General features: G+C 43.6%; 1 protein-coding gene across 3 annotated transcripts in view; it reads right to left on the reverse strand.

The window, feature by feature from the left end:
* KIF26B (kinesin family member 26B) overlaps window positions 1-15,184 on the reverse strand; it is a 447,298-nt gene that overhangs the window by 161,313 nt on the left and 270,801 nt on the right. Inside the window, exon 1 of one of the 3 annotated variants that reach the window (XM_041761107.1) lies at window positions 3,327-3,745. The exons of the other annotated variants lie outside the window; for them this stretch is intronic. Coding sequence (XP_041617041.1) covers window positions 3,327-3,349 — 23 coding nt within the window. The 5' untranslated portion in view covers window positions 3,350-3,745. Of the gene's footprint in view, window positions 1-3,326; window positions 3,746-15,184 lie in introns of those variants that run through there. 3 annotated transcript variants of the gene reach the window in all.

A 15,184-nucleotide genomic window follows, 5' to 3' on the forward strand; every position in this document is an offset into this window, starting at 1 on the left:
ATGCCAAGAACAGAAGCTTAGAGAAGCTGAGAAATGTACCCACCAGTAGTTCAAGTGTGCACTCTAACTATTGGCTCTGCGGAATATAGGGGGGTCTGATAGCGGTTCTTCCACCCGCTCCTGGAGAAAGATGACAAGAAAGTTTATGGCGGAGGAGGCAAGATTTCCTCAGATCAAGAAAATTTCCAGAGGCATTTTTAATGGGTCAGATTTCTTTTCCAAATTTATTGAAGACAGGTGCCTTCCCTGCAGCCTTTCCAAGGGAACAGGTGGGAAGATGAGGTTGAGGATAGGCGTGCTGTGCAACACACGTCTGGGCTCTGCAGCCAAATTCACGAGGAACCTGACAGTTCCTCGTGGTACAGATGAAATTGGGAGGAACCTCGTGGTGAGAGGGATCTTGAAGGTATAAGACTGCGGACTGTCAGTACAGACAAAGGGCAAACACAAGAACCTAAGAAAAGTGATGACCCTAATAGACGCACTTCTCCTCGGAGCTGAAGATCTGAAGACAACATTTGCTTTTGGAACCTTTTATAAGCTCCCAACTTACTTTCTTTCTTTCTTTTCTTTCTTTCTTTCTTTCTTTCTTTCTTTCAAGACTTATTTATTTGGAGAGGGGGGAGGAGAGACAGCATGCACAGGAGGGGCAGAAGGAGAAGTAGAATTTCAAGAAGACTCCACACTGAGTGCTGAGCCTGGCGTGAGGCTCGATCTCATGACCCTGAGATCAGGACCAGAGCCCCAAACCAAAGGCTTAGCTAACTGAGCCACCCAGGCATCCCAGCTCCTAACTTTCAGATGGGACCCAGTGGCTAAGGAAGAGGGGTTTGTAGGGAGAACACACCTTCGCAGCCCAGACTGCAGAGCCAACTGAGAAAACTGGCAGTTGCTCCTGAGCAAGCTTTGCACAAAACATCGGCCAAAATGAAAGCTCCATTCCATCTGCAAGGTATTGATCAGTTTCTATCTATTAACCATTGGCATTATCAATTCAGACCTGGGCACGTAACAGAACTTGGCCTGACACTCCTCAGAGGCACCTCACCTCTTTCTCTTCTTCTTCTCACCTTGACTGCGGTATTTTTTTTAAATTGCTCAGCAGTTTTACTGATGCCAATCAGCTGCCTCTCTCAAAGACTGTATGGTATCAGCATATCTTGGCCCCATTGCTCGTTTACTGGTAAAAAGCATTCTCCACCCTCCAAGCAAAACCTGCTCTTGGCAGCTGGTCTTCTTGCCCTAATAGGATACACATGAGATCCCTGGGGGATTCAGAGCTGCTCACCAGGGATACTTCCAAGGCGTGGGTGGGGGGGGGTGTGTAGAGGAGGAAAAGCAGGAGGGGATGGGAGTTGCTTGCTCTGTTGAAGTGAGCAGGAACTTCAAAGATGGTTTCTTATTGCCTTAAAAAATAGTTCTGAAGCAATCTCCCTCCTTTGCTTGAAATCCAAAAGCAGAATGAAAGAATCTGTGTCTGCATGAACGCAGGAGGACAACATGAGTGGATGCTTTCACAGGAATTGAAACCAAGGATGGGAACTGGAATTGGGTAAGAGAATTGTTCCCTTTCAAAACTGACTTTTTTAGTGATTTTCCTTTGCCCTGCATGTTCTGTCTTGGCTTTTTCACTCCCTTCCAAACCCCTTCCAGATGCGTGAGTCTGACGGAACCCGTATGAACAAAAAAACCAAAACAAAACGGCGCTAGATTGAAAGCATTTCCCCTTGTGATACAACCACTTCATGAGCGGAGAGGCACTCACGTGACCCTGCCAACATGTGTTTTCTGTCTCAGATTTCCCTTGATAACAAAGGACATATTTTAAAAGGCGTGGCCCTAGGTATATTTGCCCAAGCAGGAATCCGAGAAGAGTTTGGGGATTTAGTTTGGTCTTAGGCTGGTCCCCTCGGGTGCTCAGCGCTATAACCCTTGATGATGTTAAATGCCAATCAATAAAGTTAGGAATACTTTGGGTCAGGTTTGTGAGATATGATCTCATTCAATTGCTCACAGAACGGATTTCATATTCAGGAATCAACAGAACTCATTCAATTCCAAATTTGGCAGCCCTGTGTGTTACATTACAGTGCTGCCTCTGTCCAGAGCTGGGCAGGGTGCGCTGAAAGGAATCTTTAGAAGGGTCTTTCATGATGTTCCAAGACCCAAGGGGGAAGGACGGAGGCTGGGAGACAGGCAGGGGGATGGGCAGGTGGGAGGGGCGGCAGCCCTGCCCAGAGTCTGGATGGGATGGAGAGAGAAAGCCAAAGGTTACTCAGAAAAGCTCCTTATGGTGTCGCTGTTAGAAACCTCGCTTCCAGATCTCAGCAAGTTTTAGGAAGGCAGAGATCTCTGTATTGATACTATCGCACGGACTATAAGAGAGAAAGTTGCAACCGGCCATAAAAAAAGACCAGCAATCTACTTTGATGTTCTTATGTAAGTGACTTAGGACCTCAGAAGTCTCCTGGAGTATACTGTTTTCAAGTAAGGAAAGCTGAAGTTGCTCTTGCCACACCAAATTAACCTTATTTCCCATAAGAAAAGGCAAATCATATTCTTTCATTTCAATTTCTAATCTTTCGGATAGCCATTCCCTTCTCCTGTGAAATAAACTGATTCTGGTCTTCAAGTTACTGGTTTTTTTCCCCTGTAAGGCTGGGCAGTTTAAGTGCTTAAGTCAAGCCCCAGGTCAGAAAGATGGAAAACTCTGACTAGCACAGACTGGCTTGCAAATCGCCAGTGTCCTGCAACTCTCGGGTGGCCAGACATTATATGCTAAAATGGGGAGGTGTTCTGTCTCAAGAAAAGCTGAAATAGAAGGGAAATAGAGTTGACATTTAACATGGGGTGGGGGAGGATCAATCTCATACGTATGTAGCCAGAACCTGTTCTGAAAGCCACAGGCTAACTTCATTTTTATGACCCTGCGAAGAGAACACATTTCAATTCCATCTTTGATTCCACAGTGAGCCAATGTCAAATATTTTAGCAACTCTGAATAAGTCTGATTATAGCAATGATTGTCAGTTCAAAACCTGGTTCATTTATTTCCCATTTCAGCCTCATCCTCAGGGGGATGTTTGTAGATTCCGTATCAGTTTGTGTGCCTCATCTGATAGAGCTGGAAGTATTCTGCAAGTCAATAGAATAAGAAGAAAGCTCCTACAATCTGGACCCTCCCAAGTTCTTTGGAATACTTGAGACATGTTATTCTCACTCTTCTCAAAAGGAAATTCACTGAGAAAGTTAAAGTTAAAAAAAAAAAAAAACAACAACGAAGAACAGACCATCTAACTACAGAAACAGAGACAGCTGTTACTTACACTGCTTTCCAATCCATCATCATTGATAAATCATGGCTAAATAATCAAGTGCAGAATCCATTTCTTCACATCTGTTAGTAAATAGCTCCTTGCAAATGTCTCTTGCAGATCTGGGGCCATCTCAGGAGGAAGTAAGATAGAGCGAAGGTAAAGGAGAAAAGGCTGGGGAATTCTGAAATCCATGGGGGTCTGGGAATGCTCAGGGCAGACCCCGGTGAAACATTCCTGTGATTCCAGCCTGAGGCTAACCCAGGATCCGGGCCTCCCCAAGCTCCCAGCCACCTTTCTAGTCCAGCTCAGCCCCTGCTCCAACATTGCATTTCCCTCCAAGCACACGGCATCGATGGCAGAGGAACTCACGGGATCCTGCCCATCCGCGCATGCAAGCACGCTTCTCAGGGGAAGCTGCACCAGTTCCTCTCTTGTCTGCTATCTCGGAGCGGGAGGGAGGGAAGAGCAGAGGCAGGCGGGGAGGGAGGGGGAGAGAGGCAGAGAGGCAGGGAAGAGAGGAGCTTTACTAATAGAGACCAGGAGAGACAGAAACACTTGCTGGAACTCCCATTAACCCACAGAAGCTTAGGCATTTTCTGAGCACGGCAGCTGCAAAACGGATGATCAAAATCAAGTGTTTAAAATCTTTAATTATACATCCAAGTTATGCCCATTTGGTGCAGACAAAGCCGACAGAACCAAGGTTCTGCAAGTAAATACTTGTAGACAAACAGATGCAGGCATATGTCCCCAGGAGGATAATATCTCCATGCATATATTTCAGTGAAAACGTCTAGGCTCACAGTTTACACGTCTTCAAACTATTCAAATGCTCTCGGTAATGGAAGCAAATCAGACAACCAGCGCCCCTTGCCTCCGTTATCTCCAATCGCTTCTTCCCTCATTCTGGAGGGAGGTGTCCCTGTGTCTTTTCCCTTGCCTCAGGAAACCCCTCAAAGAGAAGAGAATAGAGAATAGAGAGGTGAGGTGGGGGGAGGCTTTCAAAGTGACTGTCCACTTTGCATGCCACCCCATTGTTTGTGGCAGCGCAGCCTGGACGCTGGGCAGAGCCAAGGCAGAGATCATGTCCCGGGAGGAGGGAGATAGCATAGAGCAGGGACATGAAACACATGGGGGTGGGGCGCTCTGCGACAGCAAGGGAAACAGGTGGTGGCCTGGGGGGAGAAAGAAGTGACAGCAAAGGCAGCAAAGGGGAGCTGAGGCAGAAAGGTAGAGGCAAGAAAGTCTCAGCACACACCGGAGGGGTGACCATGACTGTGGACAGCACAAGACCGTCTACCACTGATTCCTCGTGTTCTCTGCAACCCTCCCTTCTCCATACAAGGGACCCATTCACTGTATTTCTCTAAATGTGATCCTGACCACCTGTGCTGGACATACCTGGTGACAGTGTGTCCATAATGCAGATCCCCCAACCCCACCCCAAAGATGATGACTGAGCCTGTAGGGGCCAGAATCTGCATTTTAACAAGCTCCACAGGTGATTCTGATGCAGGCTGAAGTTTCCAAAGGCTTATTTCTTCGAGAGTGATGGGTGAGCAGATGAATGAATGAAAGACTAAACAAAGTGAGTAGAGATGCTAATGGAACACCTGTGAGAATACCATAGGGCAGAGCAGTGGTGGTGCCACCAGGAGGGAGGGATCACAGAAGCCAAGTGGGAGCTGATAGAAGGACTGGCCACTTTCCAAGCCCTGAGACTACATATGTTGTTGCCTTTGCCAAGAATTCTCCTCTTCAGACAAATCATCCCTGAAACACCCAGTCCAAAGGCAGGGCACCTGGGGGGGGGGGTGCTCAGTTAAGCAACTAGCTCTTGATTTGGGCTCAGGCCATGATCTCAGGGTGGTGAAATCACTCCCCAGGTTGGGTTCCACACTGAGTGTGGAGTCTGCTTGAGATTCTCTCTCTCCCTCCCCCTCTACCCCCCTTTACACCTCTCTAATAAATACATAGATAGATAAGCAAGCCATTTGGGTTGCTTTGAAAATTGAGTCCAAAGTCTCACCCTTTTAGTAGCCTTTCCAACTCTCCCAGGTGTAGGTATGGGTTCCAATCTTGTCTGTATCCCCTCCTGCAAATACCTTTATATGTTGCAATTACTGATTGGCCAATCTTTCTTCCCTATTAGATGTTGATGTGCTGTTTCATGTCAATTACATGATCTCTCAGTCATCCTATATGTTCCCAAAGTCTGGATGCAAAGCAGATGCTCAATAAATGTGCATTAGTTAAATGGCTAAATATGTCATAAGAGTATTTCTAAACCTAGGTGGCTGATACATAGATGTTTGCTTTCTTATTTGTCTTCAAACTGAGCATCTGACTACAGTTCATATAATATTTTGTATGCACGATACACATAACAATAAAGAAGAAATTTTCACTAGGTCATAACATCTGGGATTTCATCTAGAAAGTGAGGACTTAGTGGAGAATGAATAGGAAAAAAAATTGCAAAGAGTTAACTTAAAAAGGAGGTTAATAGGACAAGAAGAAAAAATATGAGAGTGAAGTGAACCAGATGTGCAATACCGTGGAGGAGACTTCTGATAAACTGATGTTTCTGAGGCTCACAAAGCTTTCACATTTAAAACCCACAGTTGGCAAAGAGATGTCCCAAGTAGAAATGGGCTGTTTGTAGTGGGAGAAGAGTATGTATTAACCCTCCTGGAGAAGAAGGACCACCAAAATTAGCAGGAATAAAAAAAAACCCATTTACTTGGCTTGGAGGAATTATAAATTAAAGTTAGAAATCATTCACACTAGTGAATGGGGATGCCAGGGTGGTACAGTCAGGTGAGCATCTAACTCTTGGTTTCAGCTCCTGTCCTGATCTCAAGGTCGTGGGATCAAGCACTGCATCCAGCCCTGTACTCAGTGTGGAGTCTGCTTAAGACTCTTTCACCCCCGGCCCCACGTGCTCTCTCTAAAATAAATAAGTCTTTTTTAAAAAATGGGATAGATAGATGAATGGAGGACAGATGGATGGAAGGGGTGCTAAAGGAAGAGAGTCCAGAACAACACCCATTATCTATCTAAAAGGCATTTTAAGTACTGTTTTATAGTTTCTAAAGTGTTTCATGTGGTAGTGAGTCCTCCATGAATAACTGTAGAATCAGAGCTCTGAAAAGTTAAATCACTTGTTATTGGTCACACAGCTAATACATTCCAGAACAAGATCTAGAATCTAAATCCTTTTTTTAAAAAAAGATTTTATTTATTTGAGAGAGAAAAAGAGAGACAGAGATAGAGAACGAGCAAAGAGGAGAGGGAGAAGCAGACTCCGTGAGGAGCAGGGAGCCTGACTCAGGACTCGATCCCAGGACACCTGAGCCAATGGCAGATGCTAAACCAACTAAGCCACCAGGTGCCCCATAGAATCCAAATCCTTCTACACATAATCCACTGTATTTCACTCTGTACCAAATTAAGCCCCAAAACAGGTGAAAATGGTCCTTAAACTTGGTGAAAATGAAATGAAGACTACTCACAGGATTCTACCTTGAAACACAAAGGAGAAGCTAAGTTAAGGTCTGGTCTGTTTGTCAACACATTTGCTTAGCAAACATCATCCTCAGCACTCTTGAGTTGGGGATCCCAACAAGAAGTTTGTGATGGTCTGGCAGATAGCTGGAAAGCTGCCGCCACCACCCTCCTCTCTCCCTCTCCGTGTTCACCAGAATTTCTAGTGGCCATGTGTAATGGACACGAAGGTGTGCCTTCTAGATCCTTTAGGAGCAATCTTGATGCCCCCGCTGTACCATTCTATGATGTTCCCACTGTCCTCAGACGACACACAAAAAAAGGAGAACACACATTACTTAAGGCCATCCATGATAGGAAAACAAATCAGCTCACATTTAAGACAAGATCATAATAGAAATTCAGCAGCGGATGCCTTTACAGCTAAATTCTGGTTTACTGGACAGATAGGGAACTACATAAATAATGATGGGATTAAGAATGGCTTCCCAGAGGACTTGGACAATATGGTAATTTATGGGTTTATCAAAAGGATTTAAGATGGCAACACAAGGGAAAGAGCTTTCTGTTCAATGAACCGAATTCCTTGGTTGCAGTTCATAGTGATCTCCTTCCTAGCTCCAAAACACAGCAAGTAGTGTGTGTGATGAAGGCTGTGCCTTGGGGGACATAAGAAATCAGGCCCCACTGTCTGCTGTGGGCCTAAGAGACAGTTACTTCCTATTCCCTCTTATAAGAAAATACTGTCCCAAGTAATGATTAAAAAGAAAAGAAATCTAAGCAGTTAAAACACCAGTGGCACCTTTTACATAAAAATATAGATATTCATATGCAAGGGAGAAGGTGTCCTGGTTGCCAGATCCTTACAAATAATGAAAAAAAAAACTCTAAAAGAACCCTTCCTGAATTACCTGTGAGTTTCCCCCATGGGAAATAGCCAACGCATGAAAATCCTTCATCATTTCAAGACATCAAGATTAAAATGAACCATGTGTATTCTGAAAACACAACACAGAGGTGGTTAAAAACCAGATTGCGTTCCCCGATGTGCTGCGCCACCGAGTCTACACATTTTATGAAGGTTTCCGTTTGGTCATTAGTTTCGAGATCCATGCTATTCAGAAAAGGAAGTCTAACAAAAGGAATGAAGGGACATTATATGAGAGCTGTACATACTGCTTTTGTACCTTTAAGACTTCAACCGTCCACAAATACGGATTTCAAGTCAGCTAATGAGCAAACAGTCCCTTGGTCACTTTGGAGCTGTCAGGCACTGTGGGAGCCTAGTACATTTTGCTTTTTTTTTTTTTTTTTAACAATACTGTTTTACATAGTATTTACTACATTTTCCCAGGTGAAAATCATTATGCAATTGGGCTTACAGTAGGAAGTTAAGGATTTGCTTAAGATACGTAGTTTTACAATGTCTTCCAGAGCCTGCTGTGGTCTTGTACTCCCTGTTTTTCCAAGCTTGGTTATGAGAGGGGATAAACCTGATCACCGCTACAATCTGATCTGAGAAAACGAGAGAAAAAGCATGGAGAGAGAAAGGAAGGGGGGAAAGTGGCCAGGAAGGCAGGTGGAGTGAGTCGCAGAAGCCCTAGAACGGGGCTGTCTGTGTCCGGAGGATGGGGAGCAAGTGAGGTGGGTGTGAGCCACCTGGACAAAACTCCCAAAGTAGATCTGGGCTTGTCCTAGGAAATAATTAAAGCCTTCCAGGAGAGACAGGAGATTCAAATCTTCTTAAGGCACCACCCTGTGACAACACCAAGAGTAAAACTCCTAAATTCTAGCTCCAAATCCATTGGTCCATCCAGGGGTTGAAACATCCCCCTCACCATCAAGCCTCTTTTCATGATGATGATCACTCTTCAGACATGTGGTGCTCTGACACCCTTGATCTTCAGTCTGGCCGACTTGAGAGAATTTTTATCCCTCTCAAAAGAACTGAGGAATTCTCTCCATAGAACGAATTTGAGAACAGAGATCTTTTGTTGAAAATAGTCAGAACATCAAACGTTTCTTTTTTTTAAAATAAGAGGTCAAATACCTCTAATATTTAGTTAGATCGGGGGGTGGGGGGCTCTTTCAAGGATGTAAATGCAGAATTTGGGAAAAGCCAGTATCTTAAAAACTTTTTGACATGTGTTATCTCCGGGGGGAGAAGGGGAGTCAGAGCTACCCAAAAGGAGCATAAAAATCTTGGTACTTTATATAAATTAGAAGTTGAATTCATGTACTGTATGGCCAAGTAGACATGAACTCTTTGTGTTAATGAGGTATACTCACAAGGAAGAGTGATAGATGGAAATTCAGATGTAGTTTTTAAAAGATTTTTATTTATTTGAGAGAGAGACAAGAGTGAGCACAAGGAGAGGAAGGGGCAGGAGAAGAAAGAGAAGCAGACTCCCTGCTGAGCACAGAGCCCAACAAGGGGCTCAATCCCAGGACCTTGAGATCATGACCTGAGCTGAAGGCAGATGCTTAACTTACTGAGCCACCCAAGGCGCCCCTAGATGTAATTTTTATTTTTTAAAAAATTTTTTTTTAAATTTATTTATGATAGTCACAGAGAGATAGAGAGAGAGGCAGAGACACAGGCAGAGGGAGAAGCAGGCTCCATGCACCGGGAGCTCGACGTGGGACCCGATCCCGGGTCTTCAGGATCGCGCCCTGGGCCAAAGGCAGGCGCCAAACCGCTGCGCCACCCAGGGACCCCCCTAGATGTAATTTTTAGAAGACAAATTAGGAAAACGTATGTGTAGTTCAAAAAAGAGTTCACCATAAGGCTCTTTCCCAGTTAGTATGGGTAAGTTTTCAGGGAGAGCCCATCCCACTTACTCATAGAAGAATCTGGCAACTGCTCATGTCCTTGGGTTCTTTATCCTCTGACTTGACTTCTCTTTCTTCATCCGGAGGCATTTTCTTCATATCCAAACTATGTCTATAATTATGACCATTACTCTCATTCATTCATTCATTCATTGATTCAATTGATCATCAAACAAGTGTGTATAGAGTGCCCAGAGCAAGACAAACCTAGTTTTGATCTTCACTGAGCCTGCAGTGTAAACTAGTCACGGTTTTCTAGAATAATCGCTGCTGCTTCCTTCCAAAAATAATCTCCTCTCATTCCACCTTGTTCTCAGAAAGATTTAAGAAAGTACATATGTTTTATGTAGTTTTCATTAAATCTTAAGCCTCTAGTTGGAAGGTAATCATACTATAATGACCTTTTTTTTAAATCAGTAGTTATAAAACAATAGGCAAAATGACTTTCTTATCAGGAAAGAAGGATCTAGTTATCTATCCTAGGCTTGGAGTTCGTCTTATCTGAAGTGCAAGCTACCTTAGTTGGTTTATATGCTATCTTTGGATGGATAGTCAAAGCGCCAAATTCTCAAAAGAATTTTATAGATGTACAGCTGGCATCCAGTGAATGTGCAACAGAGCAGTAGTTACCAAAATATGAGGGAAGCACTATGTATGCATAATGAAGCAATTGCCTAGTTCTAAAGACAGAAGTGTAGTGGAGCCAAATTTAGTAAAAGAGGCCCAACAATCCTCCGTCTGTGTGTTGATAAAGGAATTGAATTATTTTGGACTGCTCGATGCCTCTAAATATGGGTAGTTTTAGCAAAAATGCAATTGTTTAAACTTCAGGTCACAAAGTCTAATTTTGGTATGAATTCTAACAACCCACCCAGTACAGCAATTATTCTGCATTTAAAAAGTGTTCTGTAGATAAAAAAGAAAATCCATGATACCTTTGTATGCTAAAGCAGGACTATCATCCCTTTTTAGCGGTACGAGAAAGAAAAAAATTTACTCCCCTTGCTTTTATAAAGTTATATAAAGACACAACAGGCAACAAAGAGCTCTAGCCTCAAAGTAACCCAGGTTCAAACCTCTGGCACAGCTAAAAATGAACACCTGTGAACCGTGCTTACCATGTGCAAGTTCTAAGGGCTTTACATGTATCAATTTATTGCATTCTCATCACAACTCTGTGAAGCACATAACATTATTATCCTTATTCTACCAATCTGGATTTTTTTAAAAGATTTTATTTATTTATTCATGAGAGACACACACACAGAGAGGCAGAGACACAGGCAGAGGGAGAAGCAGGCTCCATGCAGGGAGTCCAACATGGGACTCGATCTCGGGACTCGAGGATCACCCCTGGGCCCAAGGCAGGCGCTCAACTGCTGAGCCACCCAGGGATCCCCCTACCAATCTGGATATTGAAACACAAAACAAGTTAAAAACTTTTCTCGAGGTCACATAGCTACCAAGTGGTGAAGCCAAGGTATGGACCCTCTTGGGCAGGTCTTAGAGTCCCCTCTGTCAACCCTTACATAAGACTGCCTTGTATATATTACTGACATCCTCTAACTTACAGTTTTATCTGTGAAATGGGGATGATAGTACTGATGCTAAGGATTGCCAGGATGTCCAAGACAGAGCACCTAAACATCCTTAGAAGGCATATCGCACGGACTCCGTCTCTGATTTAATTATTCCTTCTCACTGCTTCACCTCCCTGGGGAAGATGGTTTGCCCTTCCTCTAGGGATACCTCTGAATGGACTGGACTTGCCTGCCTTCCTTTCTGGTTTCTGGTTCCTAAGCCACCTTTAGCACCTTTAGCAAGGTGGCTCAATGAATCCTAAATTCTGGGCTCAATAATAAAGATTCTTCTCTGGTTGTCATAAGATAGAGGCAGCATTTTTAGCTCCAGAAATAAGGAGCTGGAGCTGTTGAAGGAAATGAATTTCACCTTTATCCTCACCCTGAAGCTTGTGTAAGTTACAAATCAATTAATTCATTGCATTCTCATTTGGCATCTTGCCATCCTGAGGCCCCTTCTCAACTCCTTGGGGTTCTTCCTCCAATTCGGCATGACTTCTCAAGTTGGCCGGGAGCCAGCCCTTGCCCTGGCGAAGTCTGAGGGCTACATAAGCTACCTTGTCTTGAATGTTCTTCTGAGAATTTGGAAGGAACTCGAAATCAGTTTTTGACAAGTTATTGGCAAAAGTAGAAGGAGAACCCGCCAATTTGCTTCAGGCACTAAGTGTGTTAACAGGCATTACACCAGGTGTTATTAATATGTTACTTACAACAAACCCGGTTTCAACCCATTGTTTGAGTTATATAGTGTTACAGGCTTTGCACTTTATGAAGTAATGTATTTTCTCTAACTCGGAAGACTTAGAGTGTGTGTGAAAGAACTCAGTCCTCAAAGGTGAAATGTCTTCATCACAACTGAGTCTTACATAGGAATCAGGATGTGGGCTAAGTGATCAACACTATTTCTTCAAATCAGATCATCACTTTATAAAGCTAAAGGCTGGGACAGGTGTCACTGCCAGGCCTGCTCACAGGTGTGAGGTCAGCACCTTGGCAAAGTGCCCTACTTTTTCAGTTCTCCCAGGGAAGTCAGCAGCTTCATTCTAAAGAATTTCAGAACTGGAAGGAATACCCCCCAAATGCTCTGCTCTAGGGTTCAGAGCATGGATGCCTAAGTCATGGCAGTCCTAAAAACTGCCAGTGTTCTTAGCAAGAGTCGGAGTGGTCTAAGTTCTCATTACTGACAAGCAGCTACCCAGCCCGAAACAAAGTGTGCATTGGAAAGTCAGAGAGCCGGGAGGAAAGTAATTTCCTACCAAGGCCAAGCCTCAGCAGACTTGCAGAAGGGAGAATCACCCCCTTAGGAAGATGACCTCTTCCTACATTCTATACCATTTACTACCTTGCATCCACGAATGCTTCGGCACTTTGCTGGGCTCCAGACCTACCAGCCTGAACACCACAAGTGAAACTCCAACAAAACAAGGTTTCAGTCCAGTTTTCCACCCCTTCGGGCCCAGGGCATCAACTGGTTCATCTGAAAGCCATGTGTGTTAATAAGCCACTTCTAAGATTTCTGAAGCCAAGCTGCCGGTAGTGCCCCCGTGGCCCCCTTAACTTCCTTACAAGCGGAGACTTAGAACATCTGTGGGTGGAGACTTTCCAAGTCACTAAAATTACAAACATAGTCGTTACCTATTCATCTGTGGGTCAGCTGTGTGCCTGCAGCAATTTAGCCAAGTCTACTTGTCCTGGAAAAATACAATCAGGTGACAACAATCTCACCTTATGTCCCAGGGAACATGGCAGGACAAAGTCAGTGGGAAGTAGGGACTCTGAGTATACCTTTTTTTTTTCTGAGTATACTTCTAAATTCACTATGTAGCCTTGGCTACGTCACTTAGTCTACCTGGAATGATTTACCTAACCTCTTCATATTCTGATGATGCTGCATCAATCTAGATTATATCTGTAAAGTGTTGCATCCCCTCTAGGAAAGGATGAAAGGATACTGGCCCCCCACCCATAGACACAAGCACACGTGAACAAACACACATAGACACACACACACACACACATACACACACACTTGACACAAGGGGAGAAGAGTGTGGGCAGGTAGGCCAGGGAGAGGACTGGGGGAGAAACTAATTTTGCTCCTGCCTCCCCTGCCAGCGCCCTCTGACTAGACTCTCTATCGAGGAAGCACAGGGCCAAGCAGCCTCCATCAGGTGGAGAAGGGCAGGACTGACCCTTCTCACAGGCTATTAAACTACTGGATGTTCCAGGCTGAAAGAAAGTCAAATACTAATGACTATCATTGGGAGAAAGAAAATCTGGCCATCCGCATGGATGTCAGGAAATAAGCCCAGCATACATGACTGGGCCATCAGCTAGAGCTTTAGGGAAGCCACCGCCTGTCCACATACACCCAGAGAATTCAACCATCCTGCCTTTCTTCCCCTCTTTTTCTGGCCACTGTGGATCAACAGTTTCCAGTCATGGCTCACAAACATTGTTTTCAGCTTGTTCTTTCTGCACCCAGATGCCTCACAAATGCAGGTTTTCGCGGGTGGAGTAAATGATAATATTCCACTAGCTTCTAATTAAGCACATAGAGCCAACAGTGATAACCTTCATAGCCAGGCTGACTCATCATTTGGGTTGCCCCTGAGGTCTCTGATTCAATTTCCAGTTTCTCTGATCATACCTCAGCCATCAGGTGGAGAATATTAAACTATAAAATGTGGATGGCCAGGGTCTCATGCCTCTGCCTCCCTCTGCTCCCAGGAAGGCTGCCACATGGGAAAGCGATCCCCAGGGAAATGGGAAATGGCAATCTGATGGATGACAAATGATGTATGAATGTTGAGAAGTCATCTGGCAATTAAAGAGGCATCAGTTTTTTAGATGGATGAATGTAGTATGATGTGATAAGTGTGCTTTCCGGATAGCTTCATCCAAGCGTTGCTTTGTACTTAATAATTGGAAATCTTGCCTAATGTGCTTGTTTTATTCTTGTTACATTTAATATACAGTCTTCTGGGGGGGCCTGGGTGGCTCAGTCGGTTGAGCATCTGGCTCTTGGTTTCTGCCCTGCTCATGATCTCAGGGTCATGAGATGGAGCCTTGTGTTCGTCTCCAAGCTCAGTGGGGAGCCTACTTGAGTCTCTCGCCCTCTGCCCCTCCCCCACTCAAATAAATAAATAAATCTTTAAAAAAATACAGCCTTTCAGCATACATATGTGATACATATATGGTTAGTACTGATTTACACCATACGGAAAGTTACTTAGCATTTAAAATGCCTTAATCAGAAATACATATTTCAGGGATGATTAGTGCTTAAACACGTTGAATTTTCATTATCGTTTAATTTCAAAATATTGTCTAATTTCCACCGAGACTTCTTCTTTAGCCCATGGGTTATTTATAACTGTTTAATTTCCAAACGTTTGGGAGTTTTCTTTTTTCTTGGTCATTGATTTCTAGCTTAATTTCTCTTTGGTCGAAAATCCATACTGAGTGGATTCAAGCCTTTGAAACTTGTTGAGACTTACTTTATAAAGAGCTGACACATGGTAAGCTATGGTAACTCGGAAAAAATTGTACACGTCATCATTTAGTCCAGTGATCCAGGCACACCAGTTGGGTAAAATGAATTAATAATGTTCAGATCTTCTATATCCTTATTGGTTTTATTTATTTTTTTTTGTCAGCCTGATCTATCAATTCTTGAGATAGGAGATATTAAAGTGCCTCACTATGACTATGGATTGGTTTATTTATCCTTTTAATTCTATCAACTTTTCCTTTTTCCATTTGGAGCTCTGTTATTAGATGTATGCAAATTTAGAACTGTTATAACTTCCTTGTGGACTGACCTGTTAATGTTTACAAAATTTCCCTATTTATCTTTAATGATGACTCTTCCTTTAAAGTCTACTTTCTCTGATACTAATAGAACTACACCAGCTCATTTTGTTATTTGCAAGGCATATCTTTTTC

This window comes from Vulpes lagopus, chromosome 1 (assembly GCF_018345385.1).
Source record: "Vulpes lagopus strain Blue_001 chromosome 1, ASM1834538v1, whole genome shotgun sequence".
Classification (NCBI taxonomy): Eukaryota; Metazoa; Chordata; class Mammalia; order Carnivora; family Canidae; genus Vulpes; species Vulpes lagopus.